Source organism: Nanorana parkeri, unplaced genomic scaffold, assembly GCF_000935625.1.
Source record: "Nanorana parkeri isolate BGI_ZX_2015 unplaced genomic scaffold, ASM93562v1 scaffold672, whole genome shotgun sequence".
Taxonomy (NCBI): domain Eukaryota; kingdom Metazoa; phylum Chordata; class Amphibia; order Anura; family Dicroglossidae; genus Nanorana; species Nanorana parkeri.
In genome coordinates this window covers 494,403-509,688 of record NW_017306940.1, presented here as the reverse complement: position 1 = coordinate 509,688, position 15,286 = coordinate 494,403, and the positions used below count along the sequence as shown (strand labels likewise).

General features: G+C 41.4%; 1 protein-coding gene across 1 annotated transcript in view; it reads left to right on the top strand.

Moving 5' to 3' along the window:
* The window catches only part of LOC108792700 (very long-chain acyl-CoA synthetase-like), a 38,002-nt gene that overhangs the window by 10,776 nt on the left and 11,940 nt on the right, over positions 1-15,286 (top strand). Inside the window, exons 4-7 of the mRNA XM_018563531.1 lie at positions 291-415; positions 910-1,104; positions 2,186-2,276; positions 12,957-13,155. Coding sequence (XP_018419033.1) covers positions 291-415; positions 910-1,104; positions 2,186-2,276; positions 12,957-13,155 — 610 coding nt within the window. The remainder of the gene's footprint in view (positions 1-290; positions 416-909; positions 1,105-2,185; positions 2,277-12,956; positions 13,156-15,286) is intronic.

Here is a 15,286-nt window from a genome sequence, read left to right as displayed (position 1 = left end):
GGAGGGAGGGAGCTGCGGCTAGCACTATCTTCAGGGATTTCTGTAATATGAGATCTACCACCGAACTAGGTCTTATTTGCGGGGTAGGTCTTATATTACAGAAATCCCTGAAGATAGTGCTAGGTCTTATTTTTGGGGTAGGTCTTACTTTCGGGGAAACACGGTAGCAGTGAAACCCTGACAATGGTTCTAATCTTTCTCCACCCTTTCCAAAACCATGGCTTGATATACACCAAATGCAACCACCAAGCCACCACTCTGGCCAAATAATGATTTTATCCTTCATTTAGGAGCCACCTGCGTTTTAAGGAATACATTTTCCGTTACTGAGTTCTGGAGTGACTGCAGAAAATACAATGTAACTGCATTTCTGTACATTGGGGAAATACTTCGATATCTGTGTAATACTTTAAAGGTATGCATTTGTGTTTATGGTAATATTAACATAGCATTATTTTAATAGCATTTTTCTGTACTGTTGTTGTTTCTTTGGTGTATTCTTTTTTTGTAGTTTTTTAGCTGATAAGAAAAAATGGAGTCTAGCAACTTGAAAAATCTAAACAGGCAATACATTTGTTCCTTTTTTTAAATGTATTTTACCGTTATATACCAAGGAACATCAAGTAGCAGTAAAGTACACCAAAAAGAGCACTACAGTGTACTGTCTTTTGTGTCTAATGTGTCTACATTTTTTGAAGTGCTTTTTTCTCACCTTTTACACACCTATTATCTAAAACACCAAATGTAACACTTAGTGGGGGCTGTGGGGTTTCCTTTATTATATATATATATAACTGTATGTACAGTATTTGACTATGTATATGTATCTCTATGTAACTGGGGTAACCCAGCACCTTATTTTTAATAGTATTAGACTGGGTGTTATTTTTAGCATTTGTCATTTTGTAGAAAGACACTGACAAAGAACACAGTGTGCGGTTTGCCCTAGGCAATGGTCTCAGAACTGATGTTTGGAGAGAGTTCACAAATCGATTTGGTAACATTACACTTTATGAGTTCTATGGAGCAACAGAAGGGAATGTTTTCTTTTTTAACTACAGCAATAAAGAAGGTGCGATTGGCAGAAACAACGTGTTTCTAAAGGTAAGGCATGACAACTAGTATGTTTCTGATACTGTATTACAATGTAAAGCAGAGTTTCATCCAAAACACATTTATTTGGGTGGCACAAGGAAAGCAGTAGTCATAAAAAATTGGAAAATACTAAAGCCATTTGGGAAAATCTGCCACACTTAAGTCCTCTGTCTACCTCAATTTCTCTCTGCCCTACACCTAAAACAGACAGCACAGGTAATGAATAAATAGTTTACAGATATGATAAAACAGAAGAAAGGTGGAGCTGCTGACCATAGCATTCTTTGTTTCAATAAAAGGATTAAACCTAAATTGTTAGCTATGGAAAGCATCTCTAATTTTGAATCCAATCCCCTCCACAGAAACTTTAAGAATTGTTGCAGATGGAGGCTGGAAATCATGTTTACAGTGTCAGTAGCCTTGTTACCCAAAGCTATCTATTTATTATGCTGTCTATCGTGAAAGAAATACAAGGACTGCTCTCAGGGGCGTATTCTGAAATCACAGGGCCCACAGCAAAATTATGTATGGGCTGCCCCCCAGCCGTCTCCCCACCCAAAAATAAAAAAAAGTACCTAACTCCAGAACACATTCCCATGCCTGTGCTGTCTCCATCTCCTTCTCTTCAGCTCTGTTCCTGCTGGAGCTACTTGAATTTGGCGCAAGAGTTGATAAAGGTCCAGAAAATGGCACAGCATGTTTTAGAAATTGATGCAGACATTTCTAAGGCTGCATTAGAGCCAGATTTCTGCCACAAACGCGATAATGAATTCCCCTGATTTTATCTCCTTGAAATAATTTAAACTTAAAAATAAATATTTTGAATTTAATGTAACAACCAGAGTTGATGTAAGTGTCTGGTTTTGTTTTTATATCAGCTTCCTCTTATCATCTGCCCCCATAAACATGAGATATGCTGAGCTGTCATTTAATGTTTAATGTAGAAGTAGTTTAAAGTTACCTAATTACAGGCATTTGCAGCTATAACAACTGTTATCTTTCCAATAGTTTGCAAGCAATTTAAAATGTGCAAAATTCCACCTTAATAATTTTGACTGGCAGTAGTGACTTTTTATTTGTAATCTTTCAGCTTTTACAGCCTTTCGATGTAATCAAATACGATATGGAATCAAATGTGCCTGCATTGGATCACAGAGGACGCTGCATCAAGGCAGCAACAGGTAACATTTTTCTTTTATTCAGTCTTTAGGTCCCTACATCAGGGGCGGACTGACAACACTTGGGGCCTCCGGGCAATATGAGATTATGGGGCCCCCTTGTGCAGAGGTCAGTTGTAATGCAGAGTGCAGAGGTCAGTTGTAACGCAAAGTGCAGAAGTCAGCGGCGTGACGCAGAGTGCAGAGGTCAGCGGCATGACACAGTGGGCAGAGGTCAGAGGTGTGACACAGTGGGCAGAGGTCAGCGGTGTAACGTAGAGTGCAAAGGTCAGCGGTGTGGTGCAGAGGTCAGCAGTGTGATTCAGAGTGCAGAGGTCAGCAGTGTGACGCATAGTTCATCAGTGTGATGCAGAGTGCAGAGGTCAGTGGTGTGACGCAAAGTGCATAAGGGCTGCGTTCGGGTCTCACCAGGGCTGCATGCTTGTCTCACCAGGGCTGCATGCTTGTCTCACCAGGGCTGCGTTCGGGTCTCACCATGGCTGTGTGCGGGTCTCACCACAGCTGCGTGCGGTTCTCATCATTGCTGTGAGAGTGGGTGCGAGTCTCCCCAGTGCTGTCTGGGCAACAGGGTCACAACATGGCTTTGTGGAGGGTGCGGGTGACTGGGTCTGACCATGGATGTGCTGCCGGTGGGAAGGAGGAGGAGCTGTGCGGTATAGGAGCATCCTTATTTACAGCAATGCAGGATGGCATAGGCTATAGAGGGCTACACATCCCAGCAATACTTTAAACAGCAATAGCATTGCTGTATAAAGTAATGCTGGTATTTGTAGTCCTCTATAGAGGGTGCCATTCTGCAATGCAAAATGGCACCTTCTATAGAGGACTACAAATACCAGCATTACTTTATACAGCAATGCAGTGCAGAATAATTCCATCAGTTATAAAGGACTATAAATAATGACATTTTTACAACATAATCAAAATATAAGGTGTCCCCAAAAGAATAGAAATCCCTTACTCGGAGCTGGTTCAATAAACAGGTAGAAAATACATGATTTAACAGTTAGAATATTTAATCATAGAAAAAGTTTTAACATTACATCCACAACAAGACATTTAAAAACAGTTAAAAAACTTCCCTAGGGTAACAATAATATAAGAATCATGGGTGGTCTGCACTCCAGCTAATGTGGTAATATAGAGTAGCCACCTAATATATAAATATCTCATATGTGGGTACAATGTATCCCGGGTTACTCACAACTCATGTTGCTCAGGGAGCTCAGGGAGAGGCAGTCCTGCTCGGGTTCCACAATGCTGGATGATGTGTTTGCTTCAATAGATAATTGTAATTGGGATCAGGAGATGGGGATAGATAGGCTGGGCTAAAGATGCAAGTGCCCTTGCCTTTTTCCCCTTGCTTGGGGCTCTCACTGGCCCTTGGGCTCGAATTTCAAATTTGAGAGCTAACCCAAAAGCATTTCCGTGTAGATGTGTGCGGCCGCACAATAAAGCAGAGAAGTATATGCAGGAATCTCAAAGGTAGACGGTTCCCAGTACGATGATTGTGCAGAGTACAGCAAGCTGTCGTCCGGTCGTTTCACTCAGACTCTGCTGGATGAGTTAAGGATTCCAATGCAGGCTTGACTTTAATCCAATCCCAGCCGACTGGGCTCCATCTCCGCACCGTCAAAGCCCAAGCTGACAGTGATACTGCTGCGGCTGATGTGCGGGATGAGCTTTGATGAGTGTCCAGGGAAGTTGAATGGCACACATAACCCTGACGCGTTTCCTCCCCACTCAGGGGCTTCTTCAGAGGGGTGTGTGCTCTAAGTCTTGTATGGATGCAATAAATAGCCGATTGATAAGGCTGATTGGTTGCCAGATATCAAGCAGTCAGCCGACCATGTCATTTTTTAACAAGATATACTTTGAATATTACTTATACTTCAATGTAGCAAAATGGCACCTGTAGGCCCTTAGATAACAATTCTGGGACCCTTTTCAGTCTATAGTCATAAGGAAAAAGTGATACAGAAATAACCCTATAACAGTCATCTATGTCCATACGGACTTGATGTTTAAAATAGAGGCAATTTGAACGGGTTATTCATGGGGGTCACATAAAGGTTTCATAAAGATTTGGGGTTAATTTCTGATGTTATAGCTGACATCGTATTAAGGAAAAAGTGATACAGAAATAACCCTATAACAGTCATCTATGTCCATACGGACTTGATGTTTAAAATAGAGGCAATTTGAACGGGTTATTCATGGGGTCACATAAAGGTTTCATAAAGATTTGGGGGTAATTTCTGATGTTATAGCTGACATCATGGTTGTCAGAGTCACAGAGTAATATGTTAAAATAGAAAACAGCATAACATCAGATTGTAGAAATATAAAATAGAGTGGTTATACTGCACAACCCCATAATTGAACAGCCCGTTCAAAGATTTTTTCCATGATGACAAACAGAGCCTTAGGGGGTCCCCTAAATAATTCAAAAATATATAAATATATAAATAGAAAATCGAATAGTCAGTTTACAAACAGTAAGATATATATCACAAGAGTGACCAGTTGTACTCAAAAATAACAATATGTAATCTGAATATGAATATAAATATAAAGGCTTCGACTATTGAAGCAGGAAGCATTATGTTCGGTGTATGCATTATTCATTAGCACAAATACTAAAGATCCTCCAAAAATTTTGGCATTGTCTGACCAGAGACTCCTCTTTTTCTATGATTAAATATTCTAACTGTTAAATCATGTATTTTCTACCTGTTTATTGAACCAGCTCCGAGTAAGGGATTTCTATTCTTTTGGGGACACCTTATATTTTGATTATTATTGTTGAAACCCTGGAGACTGGTATAGCATATTATATTATATTATCCGGTTCAGCGTAACTCCACTCTGTTCCCCTATATGTTGCATTTTTACAACATAGCGTCCTTTTGGCTGGTCTGCTTCAAGTAGTTTCTGACAAAGTTCAGTCCGTGGGCTCTTTAATCATGCAGCTGCTCGCCGGGTTCTCACAGCTGCAGTGTTTTTGATCCTCCGGCTCCCTCCTCAGTATCCGGCAGCAGGCCCCCCATCTCTGCGCCAGGAGAAGCCATTGGTATGTGTGTGGGATACTGGGCCCCCCTCCTTCCTCTGACCTCTCCACACCTTCCTCTCCTTCACGATATGCTCCTCTAGTGGTCCCAGTGTCCCGCCGTTATAGCCTGCTGTCGCAACCACTTACAGCCCCGCCCGGAACACTGGAAGGACTACAGATCCCAGCAGGCCATGCGGGGGAGCTCTGATCTGCTCTACATACAGGCCGGCATGGGGCATAATGAGAATTGTATCTTGGGGAGCAGAGGGCACGGGCCCTCAGGCAGTTCCTGACTGCCCTAATAGTCAGTCCGCCCCTGCGGCGGAGTATGTTTAAGTGAAAATGTTTGCCCAATATATCCAGACATGGATTTTGTCTGATGGACCCATTGACATCTTTCATCCAAGTCTGGCCGAGCACATTCAGTGGATGATACAACTAGCCAGATTTACAACCAGCTATTGTTTTTCTTCTGGGAAAGGTCAGTGTTGTGAACATTAGGGGTTGGATCGTGCGTGCACATTTGGTTGCCATCAACTACCAGTTCTGGCAACAAGAATATGCTGACTAGAAAACAAATGAAGACCCTTGTGTGTGAAAGACACAGAATAAAGTTCCAATATATTTTTAGTTTTTGTGATAAACAACAAAAATGTATGACTGATACCCCAAAAAAAATTAGGTGATTATTTTCTCTCATATTCCTCCATCACTCTACTGTGATTGCCACACACCTTTTCAGCAAAGCATATACCTAAAATAAGACACTGAATACTTACTAGGGATGAGGTTCAGGTTCGCCTGGATTTATGAAGTTCAAAAATGATGCGATTGTGGCCAACAACTTTACAGTTTCACTGCCAGAAATAAGTAACACATATAATGCAGTGCATAGCCTTTGTCCTTGTTCACAAGAGTCAATAATTTGAAGGAATGTATAACCCAGGCACCGTGCTATAAGAGGGGGGGTGGGCACACAGCAGTGTGTGTTGGGGCTTGTAGGTAGAGCTGACTGTTCTGTGTGGGCAGCTTTTTTAATTAATTTTAATTTTCTTAATTTTGACACTGGTACATGTCCCCTATGGCAGCACCTAGCTCCCTATTCCCATTGTTTAACAATGGCTTGCTTAGTAGCCCCACAACAGACCACAACTGACCCGGAATTGAAAATAGGAATCTTAGAATATACAAATAGTTGAAAAGATCCTCAAAGCTTACTGCAGAGACCCATTCACAAGAACTGAATGAGTATCTGCAGTAATCTTTGTTTCTACATAATATAAAATACCCTTTTTATAAAATATATTTAAAGATATGGACAGCCAATGCTGTAGATGTAAAAATGGGATCAGGATTTTCAGACATATGTGACAGTTTATGGGACAATAATCTCAGGCCAGCAGACCGAGAGTGATCGTCACAAGGATTGGTTAACTCTGCAGTTAACCCTTTATACACCAAATGTTCACTGCACCACGTACTTTAACAGAAGTATGCACCGATCTCAGCAAGTGCTGTGACACTTTAAAAAACGTAAACAAAGCCTATGATACCGATGTCCTCTCAGACAGGAATATGACAGGTTTTACTTTACATTAGCGCTCTTCACAGATGTAAGGATACTTTAAGTTCGTATTTAGAGCATAGAGATAAGCTTAACAATTTTAAGATCATCCTTTAAAAAGAGAAATGGTGCAGAAAAAAATACAGAAAAAGATATTAATAAAGTGAGACAAAATATATAACAACAGTAAAATAAAAGGGAATAAAGGAGAATACTTAACAGCCCTGATTTTAGGAATTCTGACAGAGTCCAAAGTCCAATAAGCAAAAGAATGACTTTTCTTCAAGCAAGGCTTGCACAAATGATGTCCAGATATTAAAGGGGAACTCTTTTGCGATGTTACGACTTCTTAAGGTTGACAGAGTTCGTTTCCTTGATATTACAAACAAGAGCCTCTCTAGCTGCCTTGGCAGCATCTTTTTGTCAGCCCTCTAGGGGGTGTCATGGAGCCGGCCCCAGGGCAGGGCTAGAGGAGCAGGAGGGACGAGCCTTTACAATTTCCTCTTCTGGTCCTCCCAAACAGTTAAATTAATAACTACAGGGATAGTGTGGTATTCATATTCAATACGGTCCGACAATTACCTGTAATTGGTTTCCCTTAATCTTGGGGAGGGGCAGCCTGTATGAAGAGGCCACCTGTAAGGACACTTGGAAGAAGGTTAGAGATTTTTTGGATAAATTCTGGTGTCTCTTTTGCAGACATTGTATGAAAGTTACAGGTGCTTTAAAATTGGGCCTTTAATGTTGGCGGTGCCTTCACACCATAACCCTTCAGAGTTATTCTTGGCGAGTGCAGGATTGGACCCTGCTGTAAAAAAAATGTTAATTGTATACACCTGTCAAATGCGCGTTCGGAAAAATTGGGCCTTTGGTGTTGGTGGTGCACTAAACCAAGAACATATAGAATAATCACCCACAAAGTTAGGAAGCCTAGGCAGTCTTCCAGAGATCCCAGATCCCCGACAAATTTAATCTGCATCAGGGGATTGATAGCTGCTCCTGATCCATGACTGATTCATTTTGATAATTGTCAGCTGGTCAACGGAGTCTGTGGAGAGACGCACTCTTTTATCTGTCACAAAACCACCAGCAGCACTGAATGTCCATTCAGAAAGCACGCTGGATGGGGGGCGCCCACTAGCTCCATTGCATATTGGGTATGTTCTGGCCAGTAATCCATTCTCAAGACCCTGTAAGCCAGTGTATGGTCTGCTGGAAAGCTCTATAGGTCTGCTCTTGCCCCTAGGTAATCCTGCACCATATGATGCAGACGGTGCCGATGGGTGCCTAAAGTTAACATCCCTGGGCGCTGAGGACTGAAAAAATCTCTAAAGGCATCAGTAAGGAGGCCCCCTTCTCCACCGCTCTTCCTTTGACCAACCGAAGCCTCAGAAGCACTGCTTTCATGACATAGTAACCTACCAGTGTCTGGAAAGGTGTTACATAAGTTTCTCTTCAACGCGTCCTCACGTTGTTTCATCCTGTGCTCCCTCTGTGAGGGCAGGATGAGCTCTGCAACTTTATGCTTGTAACTTGGATCAAGAAGGGTTACCAACCAGTAATGATCCCTCTCTTTGATACCACGAATCCTGGGGTCATTTTGCAGGCTGTGCAGAATAAGGGAGCCCATGCACTGTACATTTGAGGAGGCATGAGCATCAGAGTCTTCAGGGTCACTGAGCATGACACTATTGTGAACTACCCTCTCCCGGCCACATACTACTCCCAGAGGGTTTCTGGGGACAGAAAACCCTCTCTTGAGGACTGCCGTATGTCATCCTCTGCTTCAATGCCCCCATCGCTGCCATAATCCTCCTCCTCCTCTTGTGTGATCTGCGGCCCCGAAGGAATGGTTTCTGCATAAAGCGGGCCTTGAGAGGAAAGGAAGTCCTCCTTTTCCTCCCGCTGTTATGCCTCAAGTTCCCTATCCATAATTCCCCGCAGAGTATGCTCCAGCAAGAACACAAGAGGGATAGTGTCGCTGATGCATGCATTGTCACGGCTCACCATTCTTGTCGACTCCTCAAATGGTGACAGTACAGTGTATGCATCCTTAATCAGCAGCCACTGGCATGAAGAAAAAGAGCCAAGGTCGCCTGAGCCCCAATGGCCCTCTGCTACATGTGTAGCTGCTGCAGCATTGCCAAAGTGGAGTTCCACCTGGTGGGCATGTCACAAATCAGACGGTTTGTGGCCAGGTGGAATTCATGTTAAATTACAGCCAGACGAACACTGGCTGGGTATAAGCGCCTGAAATGGCTACAGACTTTTCTGGTCTGCCTCAGAAGATCTTGCAGCCCTGGGTACCTGGTTAACAAACTCTGTACCACCAAATTGAGGATGTGTGCCAAGCATGGTACATGTGTCAACTTTCCCAGGCACAGGGCGGAGAGAAGGTTGCTGCCATTGTCGCATACAACCATTTGTGGCTCAAGCTGCCATGGTGTTAACCACTTCTGGGCCTGCCCCTGCAGAGCTGACAGAACCTCTGTCCTGGTGTTCCTCCTGTCCCCTAGACAAACCAGCTCAAACACTGCATGGCATCATTTAGCCTGACCCCTTGCGTTGCCCCTTGAACGCTTAGGGAGAACTGCTGGTCCACAAGACAATTCAGCAGAAGAGGCCATCGTGAAGGACAAAGAGGAAGGGGTGGAGCAGACAGATCTCACATCATCAGCTTTTTGGAGGCGTGGTGGCTGAACAAGCTCCAGCACTGAGCCCCGTCCTGGATCCTTCCCAGCTGCAAGCAGAGTTTGCACCCAGTGTGCTGTGAAGGAAATATAACGTCCCTGACCATGCTTGCTGGACCACATGTCAGTGGTAATGTGGACCTTGCTGCTGACTGCCTTGTCCAACGAGTCCAAAACATTGCCTTCCACATGATGGTATAGAGCTGGAATGGCCTTACGTGAAAATAAATTGCGTTTGGGAACCTGCCACTCTGGTACAGCACATTCTGCAAACTCATGGAAGGGGGCAGAGTCTACCAGATGTAAAGGTAGCAGTTGTAAAGCTAGCAATTTGGCCAAGCTGGCATTTAGACGCTGAGCATGTGGATGGCTGGGACAGATTTGGCGGAAGAACCTGTGACACTCATTGCTATATCATCATCCTTCTCAGTGGAGGCTGTTGACATGACATAGCATTACGTATATTGAGGGTAGAGATGACAGATGAGGAGCGAGGAGAAGTGTGGACCCTTTTCTGGTGCCATTGCCAACGGGCTGCGTGGCAGGTGGTCAGATGTATCTTCAAGAACGTGGTACCCAAGTGGTTGATGTAATTGCTGCGCATCCTCCAGCAGCATGAGACTGACACTATGTTGAAACAATTCAGCTGACTCCTCTGTGCATGATGGTGGGTCTATGGCAGTAGTAGCTGTGGACAAGGAGGAAGAATAGGCCACTTTGGCAGCTGCGGTGGACTGAGAACTAGTATGAGCCTGAGTGACAGAGGATGAGGAGGATGAGGATGGCTTAGTTATCCAATCCACCACCTGTATGTTGTGGCTCAATAACACGGCCAGCACCAGATAAAAAGGACAAGCATGCCCTGCCTGCAGAGGATGGATCATGTCCACGACCACGACTTTTGCCTGTGGGCACAGAGGCTGTTTGCCCTCTGCGTGGGAGCGTCTGCCTCTCCTTGTTGGCCTTTCAGACATGATGCGGATTGCAATAGACTGCAATAGTCGACTGCTATAATCGACTGTTATAATTGACTACTATAATCGACTGTTATAATAAACTGCTATAAAAGACTGAAATAATATACAGCTATAATAGACTGCTATTGTACACTGATAGAACACTCTCTCTCTTTTTAAACTCCAGCAACACCTTACCTGTGGTCAGGTGCAGGGCTTTAGCCAATTAGGACTTCACAAGGCGCTCGTGGGGCGCTCGTGGGGCGCTCGGTGGGCAAACACACAAACTAGCTATGTTTGAGTTAAACTCACATTCGGCTCGAACATCAAGCCCAACTTTATAATTAATCACTCCAAGAAGAGGAGAGGGCCATTACATGCAAGGATGTAGGGGACTGTGCTAGTGAATTGACTCTTCCTGGAATAGTCACATTTTCTAGTAGGTTCGAAGCACATTGCAAGTAAGCATTTATAATAATTGATTCTTCTGTGCTTTTACCTGCAATTTTTCAAGTTGGTGAGAGGGACTCTTTAACCACTTCAAGAGTGGAGTGTTGTTTGGAGTGCTTGTCCAGGCCATTTTTCAGTATTCAGCACTACGGTACTTTGACTGACATCTATTACGTCATGCAAAGCTGTACTGAAATTAATTTTATACCATTTTTTTTAGACAGATAGAGCTTTCTTTTATTTCTTACTATTTATAAAAAAAATTACTGACAATTTTGGTGAAAAAAAATGTTTTCCCTACATTCAGTGAGTGAAGATTGACTTCTCCCTCTTCCCCTATATTTGGAGGTTTATAGCAAATACCCACGAGAAGTTTACGGCTAGCGTCCGTCATATCTAGCTCCAGCTAGATATTAAACATTTATTATAAGAACATTTTTGGGTAAAATATAAGAGACAGGGTCACACCGGGTAAATAGACACTAAACATGGCAAGCCTTAAAATTGCGTGTGGCTGCGAAATCGGAAAAAAACTACAATACCCAAACAAGCCATAGGCGACGCTTTAAAAGCTTTTACCGCTCCTCAGTTTAGTGTTAACAGTGATTGATGGCCCTAAAATTATTGCTCGCACTCCGTTTGCGGTGATATGTAACATGTCACAATCATCGATTTTGCACGTAGGCGCACCTGAGGTGACTTTAATTTTTTTAAACTTTTAACATCACATGACATAGGGGTGAATCATTATCAGCAGGATGAGGAGTGGCCTCAGTTTTCAGCAATAATAAACCAAAAAAAACCCCAAACACCTCAAAAATGTATAAATCACTGAACTTCGTTGAGTGACCTTATAGAAGTTCACCATAGTAAACTATGGTCATAGAGCATGAGGCATGGGCCAGGAGGGAGGGAAAGAAAATGAAAGAATACCAAAGTTTACATACTCTTTTATATAAATATAGAGACGCATATAGTATCTCCCTTCCCCCCTCAAGAATTTCACTTTTGCCGCCAAATCGGGATAACACCTACAGTATTTTATTACTGTTACATGTTCTCATTCACATAGCATGAGCTAAATATTTTAAAAATGCTTCTTGCAGTTTAATTTGCTTTTACTTGGGTTAGGGTTTCTTGACTCTTCTACTTTCTTTTCCTTCTTTGTAATGTTAGGAAGGGCAGTGCAGGGTGAGGGATTAAATGATTGAAATGTTGATGAAGTTAATATGAGAAACACAATCCTCAAATTTCAGTCCTGAGTCTTTCTATTTTAATTATTTATTTATTTGTATTTATTTATTTATTTTGGTGTGCTATGTGAATAGGAACACATAATAAACATATAGAGGGGTTTTCTCAAATTTGACTGCAAAAGTGGAACTATACTTTAAGTTAAACCTGTTCATGTGATCGGACACTTCGATTACATTATTGATCTACATAAAATAAAAGCAATATTCTTAGGACTGAAAGTTGCAGAGCATGTTTCAACCAAGTGTGCAACCATGGCGCAATGGGTAATTGAGTATACAGCAAACATTTTGCAATGCCGATCGCAGCTATTACCCTACACATGTCTTTTACAGTATCTAAAACCAATATCTAAAATATGATTGCAACAAAGATCTGCGCTTATGGAAAGTGGACTTTATATATATATATACTGAGAGAGAGATTAGAGAAGTGTTGTCATGCTAAGACAGGAAGTGTGTTAGGACTGCAGAACACCTCTCACTCTCCTCAACTCCGTAGCATAGACAAGAGGTATTCTGAAGTCTGCAGGGCTGACAACAATGTTGGAGATTTCAGAGCAGGACAACACTGTGTTTTCAGCTCAAATAGAAAGTTAGGAGCTCACTGGATTTCTGGCAGATAAACAAGAATTTTTACTAATACATACACTTTACATTAATTTTGCATTGTTACTTAAAAAGATCATTGTTTTATATTTTGTTGTGGTTGTTTCAGGTGAGCCTGGCCTGCTTATTGCAAAAATCATGAAAAGTAATCCTTTTGCTGGATATGTAGGAAATAAGTCTCAAACTGAGAAGAAGATCATACGAAATGTACTGAAGAAGGGAGATATGTATTTCAACAGTGGAGATTTGGTCATAATTGACAAAGAGGGTTATGTCTACTTTCATGATCGAACAGGAGACACGTTCCGGTAAGCTCTTTCATGGTCTATATGCTCATAGTACATCATGTAGGCTCAAATGCAGGCTTTTGTTACTTTTGAGATGTCATGCACCTTATTTTCTTTACCATTCCTCTGTTGTTGAAAAGAGCTGCATGTGTATTATTATTAAAATTGTAACTGTCCCTACATTTTTTGTACCAACATTGTCACTAATTTTGGTCGGCCAGCTAGGCATAGATCAAAATGATAAGATAATCGGTAGAAATAATTAATTGAAATGCATTTTAATATTTATTCATACATTATATTTATTCCTCATGAGGTTTTTTATTCTGTGCTATAATAAAGAAAATGGCTTAAAGTTGAACTCCAGGATAAGCAAATATTGTCTAAATATAAAAGGCGAGTATATTCTTACTTGAACCTTGGCCCACTTTGTGTGCAGTAGCCCAGTGTGAAATGGTATCTATGTGCAGAAGATTCCGGTAATATAGACCAGTCACTTCGGCTCTCTCTCCTTGTGCAGAGAGAGTGGTCTCGTCTCTGCCACCTCCTTTAGTTTTCTGCAGGCAGCCTGTAGTGGGTGGAGCCTGCTGGGTTGCTCCCAAAGCTCTGCTCTCTGCACGGACTATATGCAGCACAGTGATGAGGTCAATTTTTACAAGGAATATCTAGGTTTGCAAAGGCATTTGGGACACACAAAATAGATTTATTTCCTTTGTGGTTTTTGAGGAGCATATTTAACCCCTTCATGACTGAGTTTGTTTTTAGTTTCTGTTCGTAAATGACTGACATACTTTTGAAATGTTTGCTGTGTGATTCTTCCACGTCAGCAATATACTTTCTTACAAAGTGCACCCACATGTATTATATATTGTTTTTTAGAGAACAGATAGGGCTATATATTGATGTCACATATGTGTGTCTAACGCCTCACTTAAGACAAATAAAATATAAAAAAAATATGAAAAAACATAATGAAAATACTTTCCCCCCAGTTTTGATTTTTAGTATTTTTTCAGAGAAATAGCACAGCTAAAAATGCAATGAATGCATTCAGTTATTTGTCCTTTATTTGGAAAAACCTCACATTCCTAGGATTTTAGAAATGTTTCTGTACTTCTCGGCCTAAATCTAAAACCTAACATTTTTATCTTTTTTCTCTAAAAGCTAAAGCTAAAAGTGGTCACCTGGCATACAATGTCACTGTCACTAAGTGTCACACTTAGTGACAGCAACATACTTTAAACATGACTGTCATGAGGGGGTTAATTTAGCTCCGCTACAGATTTTCATTGTAATGTGTAATTACATGTAATGATCTTTCCAACAACGATCAGAAGCCAGTGTTCTGGCGAGAATGCCGACCCAGTCGAATTTGTTGACCTGACCATCTGGGCTTGCATACACACTGGGATGAACGAGAAAACAGCCATTTATTTACAAAGTATTTATTTCTAATTGTTAATTGTGACTGTTCCCAATATGCCATTCATGGCTGTAAATGATGGATGACATGCACATTCACAATTAATCTGGTAAGCAATGACATAATAATGTAATTGCTTACAATGTTAATTGTAAATGTGCATAAAATGTCATTCATCATCTTTGGCTGCAGAAACCCTTTGGTTTAGCCCAGAGGTGTCAAACTCGAATACACAGTGGGCCAAAATTTAAAAAATGCTCCAAGTCGAGGGCCGGGCTGGTTCACACAGTATAATAACGTGGTCTATACAGTATATCACACAGTATAATACAGCGGCATATACAGTATATTACACGGTATAATAACACAGCCTGTACTTTTAATTATTAAAAAGCATGATACATAATTACAATAAAACATTTTTTTAAAAACTTTTTTTATTTAATTTCCCTTTAAGAAATAGCCTAAATATTTAAATAATAAAAGCCAAAAACAGACATTAAATAGTGCAGAGCATTTACAACAAAAGAATTTACTTAAAAAAAAGTTTTTCCATCTGGTGCCCGCTTCTGTGGATTCTTCCCCTGCTTTCTCTCCTCATTGCGTAGGGGAGATATCATTGGGGGATCAGGAAAATCAATTAGAGATGTTTTTAAAAATAGATGTATTTCTATTTAAATTACAGTAAAAAAAAAAAAGTATGTTGGGGGGATGCTCACTGGGCACAGT